We start from the raw sequence: 18,426 nt of genomic DNA, 5'->3' as shown, positions 1-18,426 counted from the left end.
GTGAACAATGTATTTTCTTTTGTCGTTTAAATTTGGAATTAATTTGGGAACTTTCGATTTTGCATATGGAGGTATCAAACGTTCAACTAAGAATGGTAAATCGGAATGTTTATCATGAAGTTCTTGGGGATAATGTATATCCACTTCCAATACATATCCATAAGGACTATCGATATCCACATTCATTATATCAAGATTGAGAATTTCATGAGGTGCTAACCATGAAAATTCACCTGTTGGTAATGGTTGCGACATGCTGTGACCATATAGATTTGTTGCATCCAAATATGAAATGAATGAAGATGGTTCATTTGGATTATAATCCGGTAAAAATGTATTGTTTGCTTTATGTTTCCTTTCACTACATTGACTTATTCCACCACGAATACCTTTTTGAAAGAAGTGAACCATATCAATATCAGTTAGTAATTCCAATTCAATATTAGTATATTTCAACATGGCATCCCACGATAATCCGGGTGCAGTGAAGTATTGTGCCGGATCCAATTTATATTTATCAACAGATATATTTCTAAAGTTTTCAAAAATGTCACATAATAGTAACACATCTGACTTTAAATATAAATCAGAGTATTCACCCAAATCCTGACATTCGAATAAATTCCAAACAAGTTGAGCTCTCCCATAATCATTATCTGATATATGTTCACAATTGAGTTTATCATAAAATTGATTTTTGGTTGGAAGTCTTGGATGATTCAGTTTTTCGATGTCATCAACAAAACTATAGGGAAATACACCTTTCTTTCTCATCAAATTGAAATTTTCAATTTGTGGGAAATGTTTGCGCATCTCGATACACTGATCAGATGTTAAATTTGCACCTAAATTCTCCAAAGAACTAGGCATGAATCTGAAACTATCAATGAATCTCATTTTCAAATAATTCTTCTTCACCCTACCATCTTTATCCGTATAGGAGTGTGTAAAGAGATGTTTTGTGAAAGATATATATTTTTCATTAGTTTGTGGGATGACATCCACTTTATCTTTGTTTTTATACAATTCCTTTATGAATAAATGACAATCATATCCACTGAGATTGTGAAAAATTATAGGAATGAAATTTGGCAATTTAAAATTCAAATTACAAGATGAATGAGCAGCAGGGGACCTTTTTTTTCCTGTGAGGTGACAATGATCCCTCACTTTGACTTCGCCATCATTAAATTGTTTGGAACAAATGCCACAATTTGTGGCAGAAGCAAACTGTTCCTCTTCCTCAGGAGTTTGTACATCCATAGGAATAGGAAACCTGAGATGATTTTCATAAATATTTTTCAAATCATCTTCGATTTTGCTAACGAATTTTTGGGCTGCATCCACACCCCTATACGAAACAAATTTTGATAAATCATCATTGTATGAACATTTAATCAAATAAGCAAATGAATAAGGCTCATGTTTGAATGTCTTGATCGAATACGAGTATTCAGGATTTGATTTAGTGGTTTGAATCGGCTTCAGTACTGATTCAAAATCTGCATACACTACAAATGGTACCTTCATTTGTTTCTCAAAGTTTTCAAAAGTTAGTATATTTTCAGGTACCGTTTTCCCATATTTATTGACTTTGAAATTGGTTGATGGTGTTGTAGTACTCAAGTGATTACAATCATTTATCTTATGACGTAATAGTAATTGTTCATTAGAAAAATATAATAAACAGCCATCACAAAAATATTTCTTATGTTCATGAGCCGATAATTGGCTTGAAACTAATCTTGAAAGATCTTTGATCCAACAATAATGATTATTACCGAAATCATCTGTGATAAGTAACAAATTGACATGTCTTCTAAGTCTTCTCTGAGAGTAACGTAATGGTCCAATTATTTCATACATTATTTTACCCTTCTCGAATTTACTTTCTAAACCGTACACATTAACTGAAATATCATTCTTGTCTTCAAATTTCACAATATCTTTCAACTTTACCGGAAAATTCATACCTGTTACATCTATGACTGTACTGAAATGTGGATACGATGAAACTTCTGATGTTCTATCGATTGCAGGATGTAGTGCTGAAGTGATAGCCCATGCAAAACAATGCTGATCTTCATTACGGACATTAACCACGGCCTTCCTACGCTCAATACATTCAGGCAGCTTCACATATGAACATCCACTGAGCGGGCTGTATTTATTAATGTTCAACTCCAGAAACATGATTTTTTCACAAGTCCAACCTTAAATACATAACAATATTACTAATCCATCCAATTAAAACTTGGTAGAAATGTTTACCTGAATCACGTTCCTGGAATTCTGTAGTTTGAGCGATAATCCCATTTCGAAATCCATCAAATAAGGAATTCAAATCAGTAGATTGATCAACTGTTCTATTCTGTGAATTAAATGATTTGGTTTCCTTCAGGTCTTGTGTTTGTAGAATATAACTCCCAAATACTTCCATATTCACTTTGATGATTTTGTGAACCCTGATGGCCGATTCCAATAATTCTATAACTTTCTGCCTGATTTCATTAAAGAATAACATGTAATCGGTGGAAACAATGGAACTCTGCACCCTGTATGTCGCAATCCGACGTTTGAAGGCGCTCTTTATAATTTGAACACCATCACTGAATTGAACACATGTATTATTCTTATGTTGTAGAGTTCTATTGTGAGAATTCACTTGAGTCAATGGAATCATCACATTACAACAATTACATGTGTACATAGGTGCTGCAGCGTCATCTAATCTCACTCGTTTCACTGATGGCCCTCCTTGGCAACTCTGGAGCTGATGACGACGAAGGTTGTCACTACGGGTAAAAGATTTACCACATTCACAAGAATACATTTTCTATGATATGTTCTCACTAACTCACTCGATGGAAACTGACATAACCAACACTCGCCCGCTTCTTAAATACCATAATCCACGTCGCCTGCGCATCACCGTAGAGAGTGAGGGTAGGTAAGGACACATCGATGCATCCGCTAGAGATGCCTGACGTCACAGCCAAGCCCATCTCCCAATTTGATGCGAGTTGCCGGCACGAGCAAGCAGTGATCGTTGCGCTCTCGGAGAGGGCAGACGTTTGCACAGTCCTCGCCCGCCTGCGTGTCACCATTGATGGCGAGTCTGGGGCGTTACGTCACATCCTTCACTACATCGAGGGAGGTGAGAGCAGACCGATGAATACGCATTACTCTGCCACACGTCGTGGAGTGAACATGTCGCTCTCTAGCCGTTGAACGGTTATTGCTGTGACGTCACTCCACTACTAACTTGGTGCCCTCACACCGATGGAGCATTCATTACTTGGAGGATCTTCGAAGTATGCAGACGTATGTTTGTACATAGACAAACAAGCACATGATGAAACCCTGTACCGTGCATTCTCTAACACACACACACACATACACACACAAAATCTCATATGAAAAAAAAATCTGAACGATCCATGCACCAGACACTTCAAGGTCACAACGCCTTGACTTCACTGCACAACAAAAAAAAAGCAAATAACATGTCATATTGGTGGGGGGAGGATTAGAACCGGGAAAAAATTTCTGAACAATCCATACACCACACCCTTCAAGGTCACATCACAGTGACTTCACCAAACAACAACCAATAAAAAAGCAATTAATACGTCATAGTGGTGGGGGAGGCTTAGAACCGGCTCAAATCTCCTACTGTTAAATTTAGACACTTCAACTCGTTTGTTTTATAAGAACTAATAAACTCGCAATTTTGAATAATTATGAGTTTTTTCATTGACATTTTAGAGCAGACCTACACTTACCTTGACTAAAAAAATACATGTGCGGAAAATTCATATCTATGCCACGATACTCCCTACCTAGATGAAAATCCTGCATCACACTTACTTGCAGCCTCTCAGAGTCTATCGATTGTAGTCTATCAATATCGAGGTAGATCGCCAACATTTCAAGTTTGAGCACCTCTGCCTAATAGTATACTATATAGCTTGTTGAAATAAAATAATATTTTAATTATTAGATTCACCTGACTAGTACATAAGGATCCATTGTAAAATTAATTTAAGACTTGTGAAATTAATTTTATATAGTTCCTTAAAATAATATTTTAATCATTAGGTTTACCTGTAACACATTGTAAAATTAATTTAAGACACTTAAGAATCAGGTGCCTAGAAGATGTATCTATAGTATAAATAAGGATAACTTTGTAAGTATGATTAGTTTGATCTTCCTCTTGAAGATGATCGCTTGGTGATCGAAACATGTGTCGTGTGTGTTTGGTGTTGGGAAAAAACTCCAGTAATATTCAAATTCGGTAATGTTATTTTCAGTTATAAAAGATTCATTCAGCATTAATTGGATACAAATTACTGACCCGATAATTTGGCAGCGTGGGACACAGTTTAGTCAAACATTATTGAGAAAAAGTTTACAATACTGATACTTGTCATTGTGATTTTAGTTAGATAAAATATCTAAGAAAATGTCTATGATTCAGTGTTTATAAAATTTCGGACTTCGGGTCTTGTCGCTTAAAAAACGTCATTATGATGTTGTTCATCATTTTTAAAATTTATTTATTTCCGAATACTGAACTGGGCAAAAGTTAAATGTGTGATGTCAAGGAATGAGAAGTTTTCAATATAGTTTTTTTGCAATCTTGTTGTGAAAGTAGTACTTTCATAATAGCTTCGATGATTTTGCATATAGAAAAACCGTCTTTGACGGGTGGTTCTGCCACTGACATAAACGAACAGCCTCTTTAAGACATCAGACCGGAACAATTGATTGAATTGTTCATGATCTTGCTCAAGAGTTTGGAGGTTGACTATTGTAAGCCTGGTACGGGCATCAAATTCGTGAAACGTCCTTTTACTTTTTATAACCTTTTTTTATGGCTTATATAATGCGGTGACCAAATAATACTATTATATTCTAGAATACTAGGAACTAGTGTTGAATAAATATATGTAGTGTATGTCTTTTGGTGAATCCTTGCATTCTTGAAGCTTTGATACAAATATTGTTTATGTGATTGTTGGAGATCAGATCCTTGTCAAACATAATACCTACCCATGTCACAAATATTATCTACAAGTTGTAACATAGAGTCATCAATAAAATAGTTCCGCTCAAAAGTGTTATGTGATTTAGAAAAACTCGAAACCTTGCACTTTCCCACACTAATGTTCAGAATGTTCATTTTACAGTAGCTGGAAAAATTATCTATATCAGTCCCAATCATTTGACAATTCTCCTCCATGAAATCTTCAGCATAGAGGGAGACTTTGAGTTTTAGAAGCATTGGGCCAATGCGCGATCCTTGAGAGACGCCTGAGGATACTCTAATTGAATTGGATATACTGTTAGCGATTTTCACATACTGAACCTTAGGCCCTCCAATTTAGAAATTAATAGCCTGTGATGAACAGAGTCAAAAGCCTTGGCGAGATCAGTGTAGATGACATCTACCTGAAAGTCTTCTTCAAGTTCATTGCACAAAAAATTTTGGAAAACACCCAAGTTAGGTTAGAAATGACATGCTTAAAAGTATTAAAAATTTCATCAGTGAGAATGATGGATTTATACACTTTTGGAATACACCAAATTGGTGGAAAGTAAGATTTATTGCTAAGGTTTTTGGAACACAGATGTATTGAAACATGACTGGAAGTTTAAAATGGAAAACTTTAGAAGTGACTTGAAATACCACAAGGCCGAAAAGCCGATATTGGCTTTCTTCAATAATTGAATCGAACATATCAATGTTGTACTTTGTATCTTTTCGTATGTAAGAATATTCTTGATGGTCTTTGTCAGAGCCTGATTTTTTCTATTTATTATAGTTTTTTTTTATTAACTGTATTAAATGAGAGCTATACAATTTTGGATATTTTTAGAGAGATTTGTACTTTTGTGTAACATACTGTCTGAGACCTTCAGACAGTATCTCGTAGAAAACTGTAAAAGCTTCATCAATACTGTTATAGTTAGACAAGAATGTCCAGTCAATATTTGAAAGATATTCATTTAAGCTGACATAATCAGCCTTGAAAAAAGATATACTTTTTCCGTTACACTATGTGAGCTAGGGTTATCATTTTTGTATAAAAATTCTAATTCCAAGGGAGGATGGTTAGGGTCATTTGCGTGGTTACTAAGTAGATTTGGTTGGAAAGGACTGTTGTGTCATCTGAAAAGACTAAATCTAAAATTCTTTCTGAATTGTTCATCATAGTATTATACTGCTGCAATTCTTGAAACTATAATTTATCGATTAGAATCTCGATTCGATATGATAGTCCGAAACAGAACATGTTAATTGTTACTTGTCCATGATACTTGGGGAAGATTAAAGTCACCCACAATAATAAAGTTTGCATCTATATAACGATTTTCAACAGTCTGTAAGTTCCTGATAAACATTCTATAGATTTCAGCACTTGAATTAGGGACGAAATACACAACGTATAATACATTTTTTTATGCGATATTCAGAGTTCGACCCATAGGTCATCAAGATGCGGAATAACTGTGAGAAAAATGATCAGATCTTGCACATAACACAACTTCATCACCTCGAGTACAGTTCCAAAACTCATAATTTCTGTTCTTTCTGAAAAGACTAAATTTGGAGGGATTTAATTCACTGTCCAAAATGTCATTGTTCAGCCAAGACTCGGTAAAAAAACTGCATCATAATCACATTGTGTCATGAACTTTTTCCATAAGTATCTAGCTAAACAACACATCGACAGCTATGTTTTCATTTGAACGACCTAAATATCAACACCATATAATGGTGTGCATAAGCCTTGGCGGTAGAAAGCACATAACCTAGTCGTTTTTAATAAAGTCTATGTTTCTGGGCGAGCGTCAACCCGCTAACATCACAGGGGGCCTTCCCCACCGCCTCCTCTCAGCAGGATCGCGAGGTAGCGCCTGTCTGAAGTAGAAGTCACTTTCCTACTGTACCCTAAAGAGAGAGGTACTCATGAAATGTAGACAAGTAAATAGTTCATTTTAATAAAAAGTTTTTGCTTTTGCTTTTTGCATCATAATCACAAAGTGCTGTGTTGAGATACTCAAATTTAGTTCGAAAGCTCCTGACATCCTGATAATAACAAGTCGATTTGCTTGATTCATTTGTGTTGTTTGATTGTTCATTTTTATGCTTGTAGAATCATTTTGAATGAAAAACAGGCACCGACGTTTCTTTGACTTATGTAGAAAAATATATTTATCAGGTTTTTCTAGTGTATTCCAGAAATGGTAACCGCTCTGATAATACCCTTTATTGATTCAAGCTACTAGAGTTCCATGTAGATGTGTGATAACTTTTGAAATGTTATTGTATATCCTATCATTTATGATCTAAAGACCATGTCTGAGGAATCAAATAGTGGCATACTCAATTTGTAACGAAAAGAGAAATGAAAATTTCTATGATTTTTACCACATTTATTTGTAACTAACGTTACTGCAGTTTCGTCCTATACGAACATTCTCAAATTTATACAATAAACAAGTTTATTGTATAAGTTTGAGAAAGAGAAATGAAAATTTCTATGTTTTTTACCACTTTTATTTGTAACTAACATTACTGCAGTTTCGTCCTATACGAACATTCTCAAACTTATACAATAAACAAACTTGTTTATTGTAGAAAACATAGAAATTTTCATTTCTCTTTTCATTATGATCTCCTACCACGTAGTAACGGCTACATCCATCAATTTATTCAATTTGTAACTTATATAACGGATCGATATCTTCGAGTACATTCTTCCCTTCAAGATTTAAGGGTTTTCCATGTTTCATTAGAAAAACTATAGAAAGATAGGTGTTCGTTCAGAAAATCCGCCCAAAGAGCCACTTACAACATTTTCAAAAACATTCAGTACTATTGGTGAACAGAGTATAATCAAACATATAAAAATATCATCAATTATATCATTAGGTTCAATATCGGTTTTTTCTTCTCGTGAGAGGCGATTTGAACTTAATGATATAATTGATGATATTTTTATATGTTTGAGAGACTTGTCCATTTCTTCCAGGATTGACTGTTCGTCGTCCACTCTTTTGTAAAAATGTAATTCGATATCATGTGGTGCGCGAAAGCGTTTCCTTCCAGTTATTTTCAAAAAATAGGTTTGTTAATAGCATTTTTTCATTTTCGGCCAACAAACCAAAGAAGCATGTGTTGTCGAATGTCTAAGACCATTGAGTATAACCATTATATTATATCTGATATGTCATGTCTTTCAGTAGATGGATCTGGCCCGTTCAAGTTTGGTTTGAGATCAGTATGGGATCTAGTATCACTTTCAGATATTTAACTTCCAATGTCAGTCGTATCTCTTTACCTCGGGTTCTTGAGGTTAGAGATCCTCTATCTTACTCCTCTTGGTGAATGCTTCTACCATTATTTTAGATGAATTCTTGTCAAGTCTTTCTTTGTTATAATATGCTGGATACTTTCCGTCACTATATTATTATATTATATATGTCTTGACTAGGATGACCGAGTCATATGTATAGCATATTAGTGATTTAGTTACTAATGTCACTGCTTCTACTTCCGTGACTTCGTGAGGGGTACATAACTGATATACACGATGAATCTTGCGATGTTTTTTTAATTGAAGATTGAATCCATTTGGGAAAACGTTCTCAGTAAGTTTATTCCCCGTTCTCCAGATGGAAGTGTCAAGTCACTTGAAGACTTTCCGTGAAAGTATCTATAGAAGAGAGACAAATCTCAAGCCTTTCTTCGATGTTCCAGACTACCGAGGTTGGAAGTGATGTTCGCGTTTCCAATCAGGTGGATGGCTCTTTTCTGGATGGAATGGTATGCTTAGGGGCGGAACTCCATACATGAGAACAATCCTCCAAAGGAGGTCTGATCTGAGCTTTATGACGCATCAAAAGTTGCTGAGGTGGGTACAGTTTTCTGGTTCGGAACAGTGTTCTTTGCTTATGAGAAGCAGCCTTTGCAATTCCAGCGACATGATTGTGCCAGAACATAATGGCTGTCCTTTTTAACCATCAAAAAACTTACCGAAGCAAAAAGCGGAATTGTTTGTCCTGTCATTATTATATCCGGTTCGGAGACATTTATCTTTTAGAAGAACACCGATACCTGGGTTTTTGTGGTACTGAATTGAACCTGGTTACTTTCATTCCAATTCGAAATCACTTCTGGATCGTCATCAAGATATGCAACCTCCTGCTGCCGGTGAAGATGTGCATCCACAGACGATGTCCTGGAATGCCAAGGAAATGACAAGCGTGCTGTCGTCAGAAAAGCAATATATTGGATTCTTGTTTTTTTGCAATGAGAGGGTTGGGAACAATATGAATCACTGGGGAACATTAGCGTTGATGATAAAAGTATTCGAGATATATCCATCGACGGCCACTTGCAGGTAACGTTTTTTCAGGAAGCTGAAGAGCATGCACAAAAATGATCCGGCAAGACACAGCATCACAGTTTGGCCAGCAAACAGCAAACCCTTATGCCACATACGGTGAAAGGATTAGAAATATCAAGCGCAACAGCTCTTGACTCTCCATGTTTCTCGATTGCGTTATTCCAAAAATGGGTGACATACATTGAAGGTCGCCTATTGATATTTGTTTCCCAAAGCCATATTGATGATCGCCCAAGATGTTGAAGCCTTCCAAATATTTAGGTGATATGTTTGATATCACTGATAGCAAAGCGACTGGTTATTTGAAAGTTTTTGCTTGCCATTTTTGGAAATAGGTTGAATGCGAGCAATCTTTCAACAAGAAGGAAAAATCCTTTACTTGTAAGACAGGTTGAAAATTCTGCAAAATACTGGTGTGAGTTCATTTGCGCACTTTTTAAGTAGGACGTTGAGCATTCATCATCAGGACCAGATGCCTTGTTGTAATTAAGTCTGACTAGACGTTGTCGAAAAGTAATTTTCGGCACTGTGGATTCTAGTATGGAAATAGTGGGTGGTGCCTTTCCCAGAAAATCGACTGTAGAGTGGGACGTAAATTGCTCAGCTAGTAGATTCGCTTTTTCTATTGCTATTGTTGACTTGAACCATCCGCTTGTGTTAGTGGTAGAATTGCGGATTCTGTAAAGTTTTGATTAACAGCTTCAACTACCGACCAGAAGGAGTTTGCAGCTGTTGCGAGCATTAACAAATCTAGTTCGATTTTCGACACTGGGATTTTTGCGTAAGTTGTGATGTCTGTGTCTGCTGATTTGCTGCCTCCGGCACTGTAATGACTTCATTTATTCAATTAATTCAGTAATTCACAGTTTATGTTCTTGATTATTGATTGCCAGATTGTCGAAATATTTATTGAATAGTCTCTTGTGTTAATTATTCAATTTTTCCCATTTCGATAGTTTCTCTAATTTTCCGGATTTTCCGGGGTTTGTATTTGCGCTATCTAATAGCTAATACCTACTTCCATCTAGTTACCTTGCATAAAGCTGCGGTCAAAGGGAACAAATCTCGTTCTGCGGTCGAAACTTGATGATGATTTAGAGTACCCTTATATCATATCACAACAGCAGTATTATGTAGTAAAATATCTCATAGACACAGTATAACTGGCCATTTATCCAGTATTGCTGCAAAAAGAACAGTAATTTCTACTTTGGAGACTGGATTTAATCCTCAGAGCAAAAATGACTCTATGGCGTATACTCGAAACTGGAGACTGAATCCATGAGGAGAAAACATTGTGAAAACTATTCGGCAGGCAAATAAGAGCATAAACTACTGTATCGATACCTGAAGAGGTACGAAAAAGTGTGTCAGAAGGTCGCGGAAAAAGCAGAATTTGCTTTTAGTTGATTTTTTAGACAATGAGGATGTATTTAATAATACTTCTTCAGAATCAATCATCTAAGCTTTAACAAGAAGAGGGATCGAATTTGAGTGTCAGTTCCACAAACTGCATACTTGGTGGAAGATTAGTGTAAACGATAACTGGGAGAAAAACCGTGATAGAACATAATGATAACTCATAATTAACGAGTTACCACATCTTCTAGATGATAATGAGTGTATAAAAGTAGTAAACTATATCCTTTCTATGTTTTTTATCACTTTTATTTGTTACTAATGTTGATACTGCAGTTTCGTCCTTCAAAAATATGATTTATTTTCAGTTTATCGTAACTGTTTGAAAATGTCCTTACAGGACGAAACAAATTATGATCTCCTACCACTTAGTAACGTCTACGTCAATTAATTTATTAAACTATATCCATCCAATAAACAAAGTGACCCAAACAAAGATAAATGCGTGATAAAAAATGATCAGCGCGTACATTTGCATCTATTGGGAAAAATAAACAATCCTTCTTGCGCTATCCAATCAGCTTTAACTGCAATCGATTGATGGAATTCATTGTTACAGTATCGAAATGGTCAGTTACGTGTTAACAACGCCTGTGATGTGTATATATATACGGTATTTTGAAATTAAAAATTTTTGAAATGTCAAGTACTGATACGGCTAAAGAAACTACTAATTTGTGTCCCTACACTTCATCTAAAAAAATTACTATACCAGCCGCATATTATAAAAAAATCGGTCGTTTCTCAGTGCGACTCTGTATAAGCAGCCTGGGCTGATTCTCGACTTTTTCCCATCCAATTTGACCATACTAGCCTTCACTAAGATGATCAGAATAAAGTTACTTGAAATTTTTAAACTTCGCGAGATGAAGAGATATTCATGTCGATGGAGAATGTATATCTGATAGTGACAAAAATACGCATAAATGATAATTGAATATCAATCTTTAAGTTTCACGTCAAATAAATAATCATATCTTGTGTTACTTGTAATTTTTCATAATTGATTTCGGAAAAACACATTAAAATTATGTTTATAAATCAATTATACTCCTGTCCTAGGTGATGACTCTGACTCTAAAAATAGCATGAATGACCTGTCAGTTCTCCCGTATACTCATCGAATTATCAGGATTATTTGATCAATTACTACTTCGCCTCTTTGGGAGAATGACTGGATTAACCAACTTTGGAAAAGGATCAGGGCCAGAGCAACCAATCATAAAGTTTGTCACATGCCCATTTTCTTTATATCAGAACTAAGTAAAAAACTAAATTTCCTAGAAAAATCATTTTCCATTTTTCAATAAGAAGGACACACAATTTTAACAGACATATTCTAGATTTCTATTCTGATACATAACCAACTTGATAATTGGATAATTGGCAATTCGTGCTACTTTCCTGTGCCATCGAAAAAATCTGATACCGTCGAAAAACTTACCTTGTCCTCCGCCTCTTCCGCGCGTCCTTCCGCCTCCAACACTCTCTGCTCCAACTCGGAAAGCTGTAACAAAAAAAAATAATTAATCTTCCTCTGTGGACAGTGCTCATTCTCTGTAACGCCATTCAAAGTCGAAACAATGTAAATAGGGTTATTTATAACGAAGAGCGCCGTTCTTTGATAGGGCCGCCCTCTGATGGGTTTGCACCATAAAGCGGGTTTCAAGCATTCGCTGTGAGATGTCGCCACAGGTTTCACTGGCCAAATTATTATGGGGAAGGAGTAATAAGTATATTTCATAAACGTAGTTGCAAAGGGGAATTTAGGTTAGCTTAAGATGTTTATATACTGGTGGTTTGTGAAGCGCTTTTGTTTCGGCAATTCTAGTAGATCAATTGTTGTATTTCTGATGTTGTCGTAAGATGATGCCAATAGTCAATTATTCTATTTATTTTAGTCACCAATTGATAGTTGATAAAAGTTAATGCCAATATCTTTGTTTTTTATGGACAAATAAGTGATGTTATTGCGAAGAACAGAGTATATTGTTGACGTTGATCAATATATTAGGATTGTGTCAAATCTGAAAAATTATATCTGCTAGTGAATATTGGATTCATTCTGTTGTTTTGTTTTTTGCTATTTAACTAGTTTATTGAGTTTATTCATCATCATTTTATAGAACACGAAATGATCAACTGTGACAGGAATAGCGATAATAACGCTGTCCAACGTTATTTTGTTATTTTGGAAAAGCTTCAAGAATAAGTCACTACATCAGTATACAGATATCTTATGTTAGGTCAAAGCTCATTATATATTATGTATCTCAGAAACAATCGGAGTCTACAAAAATCTTTTTGGTAATCACAGTATAGTTACATACTTTTTTTATAATTAACTATGTACAAATTACCAACCAAAGTATTTGGGAATCAACTGATTATGTAATTTAGAGTTACGATTTGAAAATAATAAACTTAATACTCTCATTATTTATAACACACTGAATACATTTTATCAATAGTAATACTACAAAAACTCAATATTATCGACAAATTTTTAATTTGTTATTTTGCAATACAATGAAAACAACTAGTATGATAAAACCAAGGAGTCCGTAATATAAATGGTTTTATCATGCTGCGCTAGCTTGTGATATTTTGTGTATCTTTTGTACTCAAAGTTTTGAAACGATTTAAAACACTAAAGTCTCTTAATATTTATGAAATATACTAACACAAACTGCCCCCTACGCTCATGATTCAACTGCAAACGCGTAAGCTGTGTTGCCTGCGTATTGCCGTAGGATATTTGCTCTTTGATAATTGAATGTTTGGCTACGAATGCTTCGAGCTCTTTGTAAACGTTCTTGTTTATCCCTTGTACACGATAATATAATGTAGAAGTTGCCATAGAAATGGAAACGAGTGATTCGTTCCATTCATTCGAGACAGCAAATTCGTAAAATGAATGTTATTTAGTTGAACTGAAAGGTATTTAATTATCGACACAATTGATATAACTACCTAGCGACGAAAATCGAATGGAAACTATTTGAAGATAACAATATTCGTCAATGAATTTCTGAGTGTCAATAAATTCTAGAGACAGTTACATTATGGAAAATTATTTTTCCTAAAATGTATTAAAATATGTATTCTAAAAATGACGCATCTCATTTCAAAACAGATAGGTAAATCACTTTCAACAAATTTTTTCGGGAGCTGAAAAAACTAATGAAATAACTGTTCTTCAATTAAATTAAATGCTTTTACGAACTTTTACAAGATATAGAAATACCGTAGACGATGTATAGAGAAGAAAATTGGGTTGGATGATTTAGGAAACACTTGCTACATGAATAGCATTTTACAAGTATTGTTCATGACGAAGAATTTCAAGAACGAGGTTTTAATGATGAACGAGAACGGGAATGTTTCCTACTTATTCATCAAACTCAAACACCTGTTCATGCAGCTGCAGTTTCGTAAGAATGTATCGTCTTTCCCTCCAACTTTGTAGTAGATGTTCAAGAGGTAGCAAAAACTTATGTGAATTTCTGGAACTTCATCTACCGTTTCCTAATATGACTAATAACTGGTCCGTGCAAAGGTTATTGTTAAATCATCTGAAAATGGAATTTTTAACAGATGATGATCGACTGTATTGCCAAACATGCGCTAAACTAACTGACTATTATAAGGAAACAAGTATATCTGAGGCACCAGTCAATCTAATAATAACACTGATGATCTTCAAACAAGACTCACCCTATGACAGAAGCAAGAAACTCTTTCGAAGGTTCGAAATAGATGAACATGTCAATCTAGTAGTCCACTGCTATAATATTCATGCAGTTATTGTTCACTGTGGTTTTGGCGTTAAATTTGGTCATTATTACGCCTTGGTCAAAGACGAAACGGGCTGGTTTAAGTTTGACGATAGTCCTGTCACGAAGTGTTATGGCGATATATTGAATCTATTGGAGCCTCTGGAGACACCCTACATTTTGTTTTATGAGAGAGAGAACATTGGCAGATCAAGATCTTCAGATGATGTGGTGCTGCAGGTTTTTCCGGGTTTTCTTGCAGCTGAAAAAGCAAATGCGTCACTGGAATCAATGAAGTCGCCCCGGAGCGCCAATTAATTTTTATTGTTGTTTTCATTTTTATCTTCGAAGATAAAGGTCAATAATTCATTGATTGATTATTTTACTGCAAATAAATGTACAGCTAACTCTCAATAAATTATTTTTAGGTTGTAAAAAAACACGGTTTTATTAGTTTTTCATCTCATGTTGGCAAGTGATATATGGTTTTAAAACCAGACGCTTCAGGTATTTTGAGAATATTCACAAAAAAATTATTGAAAGTGATAGTATTGAAAATCATCTCTTGATATTTCTTGAAATAATTAATTAAAAATTGTAAGGAAAACGTTTGTGGTGTTCATTATTACCTAAGAAATTGATCAACACAAATTTTGAAGGAGAAAATGGGTACCTAGAATTTCCAAATTTGCTGATCCAACATCCTCAGTTATTCCACAAGGTGAGCTCAGCCCAGCTCGTTACTGTGTCGACTATTATTTACCGATTGGGAGAGACAGAAGTTATTGGCGAGTAGTTCATTCAGACAATAAAAATATGAGCACATTTCCTGCTGGAAATGACACTAGGTCAAAGACCGTTGATTCGGATTGTGTGCTCCAGTCACTTTTGACAGGTTAATGACACTGGTTCCGAGAGATCTTTCATTGAAAACTTCTTTCTTTATCTGGATGACGTAATTGTATTAAAAAAATATTTGATAATTACCCTGACAATTTTTAAGAGATATGCACCAGAATAAGACATTTTTTGTTCAAACTGAACAAGAAAAAGTGTGCGACATTACAAAAGCGAGTGAATTTGTAAAACACGGACGAATCACCAAACCGCTTTGTCGCTTTACAGAAAAAAACGTCCAATTCGATTGTAGTTCTCAATCTCAGCAATCATGAATTGAAAAAACTTAACAACAGGAAGAAATTCAACTTTCTGACACGTTAGATAATTCTCGTGTCACTAAATTATAACACCACTTCAAGTAGTGCTTTACAGAAGGTTCTCTGTTATTAAACCAGTTTGATAACGTTTTACCAACATCGGTTGTTAGAAATCCTTCATCAAGATGGTATCCATATGCTTTTTTGAGCAGCAATGCTTTCAATTTCTTTTTCAATATAACTTTTTGGAAGATTATGTTCAGTATAGGACAGCTCATTGTAAATTTAAACTAATATGAAAATAACAATTTTTTGAGCGAAATTAAGTTTCGAAATATTCCATCTTAAATCTAATTTGTAAATGGTGGAGTAAATGTGGCGGTCAACAACGTACATTCTCTTTCCTCGAGGAAGTCTCCAAAAAAATGCAAAACAAAAAAACTTTATATAGAGAATGAAAATAACTTCCAACCTACGTGGATGTGAACTTACACGTGATTCGCTGTTTTTGGCTACAAGATATATCTACAACGAATTTGAAGGTAAACTATTTTCAATGAGACACCCAGTATATTTATAGAATAATTATTCGTATTATATCATGAACAAGTAGCCTTTCGATTACGATATGGCATATGTTTCTGGGGTGTTTCCACTCGAGTACCAGACGTATTTATTGCACGAAAACGTACTTTAAAAATTATTTGCGATACCTACCTCAAGGAAAACATCTTATAAACCGATTTTTAAAGAATCAAAAATTTTAACAATGACAAGTATTTTAATTTCAGAAATGTGAGTATACGTATACACGAATAAAAATAAGTTCACTAGAATCTAACAAGTCCATAGTTAGAATACGAGGAATTGCGCTGATTTCCACATTTCCTACTGTAAATATGTTATGTCTTCGAAATCTTCTGAATAATTGAGTCAGAGGATTTTTAATAAACTGCCTGAAGAAATAGTTAGTTCCGCCAATATTTCCATTTTAAAACATATTTACTCGACAATGTTTTTTTATACATTGGATGCATTTTTCAATCTTTAGATTATAAGTGACTATGTTTTAATATCTTTGAGAAAATATATTATATATTATTATTATTAACCTAACACAACATTACCTAAACTAACCTAAGCTAACCTAACCTAACCTAAGCTAACCTAACCTAAACTAACCTAACCTAAACTAACCTATACTAACCTAACATAACCCAATTCCGCTATTTCACATTAGATGGTAATCGAATAATAATTCCATTTAAGATGGCTCCACCTGTATTTTTTCATTTTTCACTCTAAACCCATCTGTTTTTCAACACGTAAATTCACTTTTTAAACGTTTTTAATCCACCCTGGGCATCACATCCCCTCCCGGTCCCGCAAGTTCGTTTTCGGCTTTTATTGAATTTCATTATGAAGTTATATAGAATTTTCTGCAGACGTTATGACACGGAAGGAAGTGGTACCGTGGTTAAGAACTCGCCAGCCGACTCAAATGATCATGTGTTGCCGTACCAAAAGACATATTCTACGAAAATTGTGATATCACATTTCCGTGGCGTCATCTATCGGTCGGTTGTTAAAATATAAAAAGTAGTTCACAGGGTTGTTATTGGCCGTTAGTTAGGGAAGCTATAGATTATACTGTAGACGACCCCTCCCGATATAGAAGGTCCCGACACTCTATCGAATGAGGCCCCTATGTCCTCCGTCAAAAGATGAACAATTTTTTCATCCATCTTACCCCAGCCAGGTGGGGGTACACCGTGAACGGCGGCACTGATGTTCTGAGAACATTAATGTCGCCATCTTACCATTAGTCATGACCCATTTGTCCCTCTGACAAACATCAATTGAAAGGGTAAGGAAGCCAGGCTCCAACCCGTTTGAATTTACGATGACAAACAAACAGTGTTGTTGTTGGCCACAATTGTACAGTTTGCTACACAGTTTGAGTGAATTCCACAATTTGGTACGCTATACTGAAATAGTTCACAAAAAGCTACACTTCTGCCTAAATAGAGAACTTTTGTGACACGACTTTCAAGTTCTCTTTCTCTCTCTTTCTTCCATGTATACTTGCATTACGAGTCCTTTTTCCTATTTCATGAGCTGTGAAGAAGGGTCCACGTGAAGGGCGGTTCTGATGTCTGAGGACAGTCATGCCGCCATCCCATAAATCGGTCTTGGCCCGTTTGTCTCTCTGACGAACATCAGTCGAAAGGGTAAGGGAGCCAGGCCCTAACCTGTTTAAACCAAGATGACACGAACAACAGCTACTATACTCAAACCTTGTTCAAGTAGATACAAGTAGATCAGAGATTTGAGCAAATTTCCTGTACTACTATGCAAAACCCATATCTTCACAAGCACGAGCTGCATCATGCTTACAAATCCTAGACTCCGTCAACTTTCTTTGTTTATGTCGCATTTATACCGGAGCTGTCTTCCTATTTCATTCGACCCGATATCTATTCGGGATACTCCCAATAAAATCGCTATTCCTGCCTGGATTTAGAGACAACACGTGCTCAAAAGAACGGGTGACGGGTGTCACAGGCAGCCCAGATAAATCATATCGATTTGACAGGGACGGATTCGCATTACGGATAACGAAATAAACGTCGCTGCGGTCGCAGAAAATGT

The 18,426-nt window shown here is 35.3% G+C and overlaps 1 protein-coding gene across 11 annotated transcripts in view; it reads right to left on the bottom strand.

Annotated features, from left to right (window-relative positions):
* Nucleotides 1-18,426, bottom strand: part of LOC111510402 (uncharacterized protein CG43867) — a 746,925-nt gene that overhangs the window by 82,158 nt on the left and 646,341 nt on the right. For 10 of the 11 annotated variants that reach the window (XM_074169806.1, XM_074169808.1, XM_074169807.1 and 7 more), the window contains one exon: nt 12,286-12,348. In XM_074169806.1, the coding sequence (XP_074025907.1) occupies nt 12,286-12,348 (63 nt within the window). Of the gene's footprint in view, nt 1-12,285; nt 12,349-14,558; nt 14,822-18,426 lie in introns of those variants that run through there. The other variant, XM_074169817.1, reaches the window with a different exon arrangement.

Source organism: Leptinotarsa decemlineata, unplaced genomic scaffold (assembly GCF_025532065.1).
Source record: "Leptinotarsa decemlineata unplaced genomic scaffold, Ldec_3_MD MMD2_P_RNA_scaffold_6, whole genome shotgun sequence".
Classification (NCBI taxonomy): domain Eukaryota; kingdom Metazoa; phylum Arthropoda; class Insecta; order Coleoptera; family Chrysomelidae; genus Leptinotarsa; species Leptinotarsa decemlineata.
Note: the sequence above shows the minus strand (reverse complement) of the source record. Positions and strands in the feature narration are given on the sequence as shown.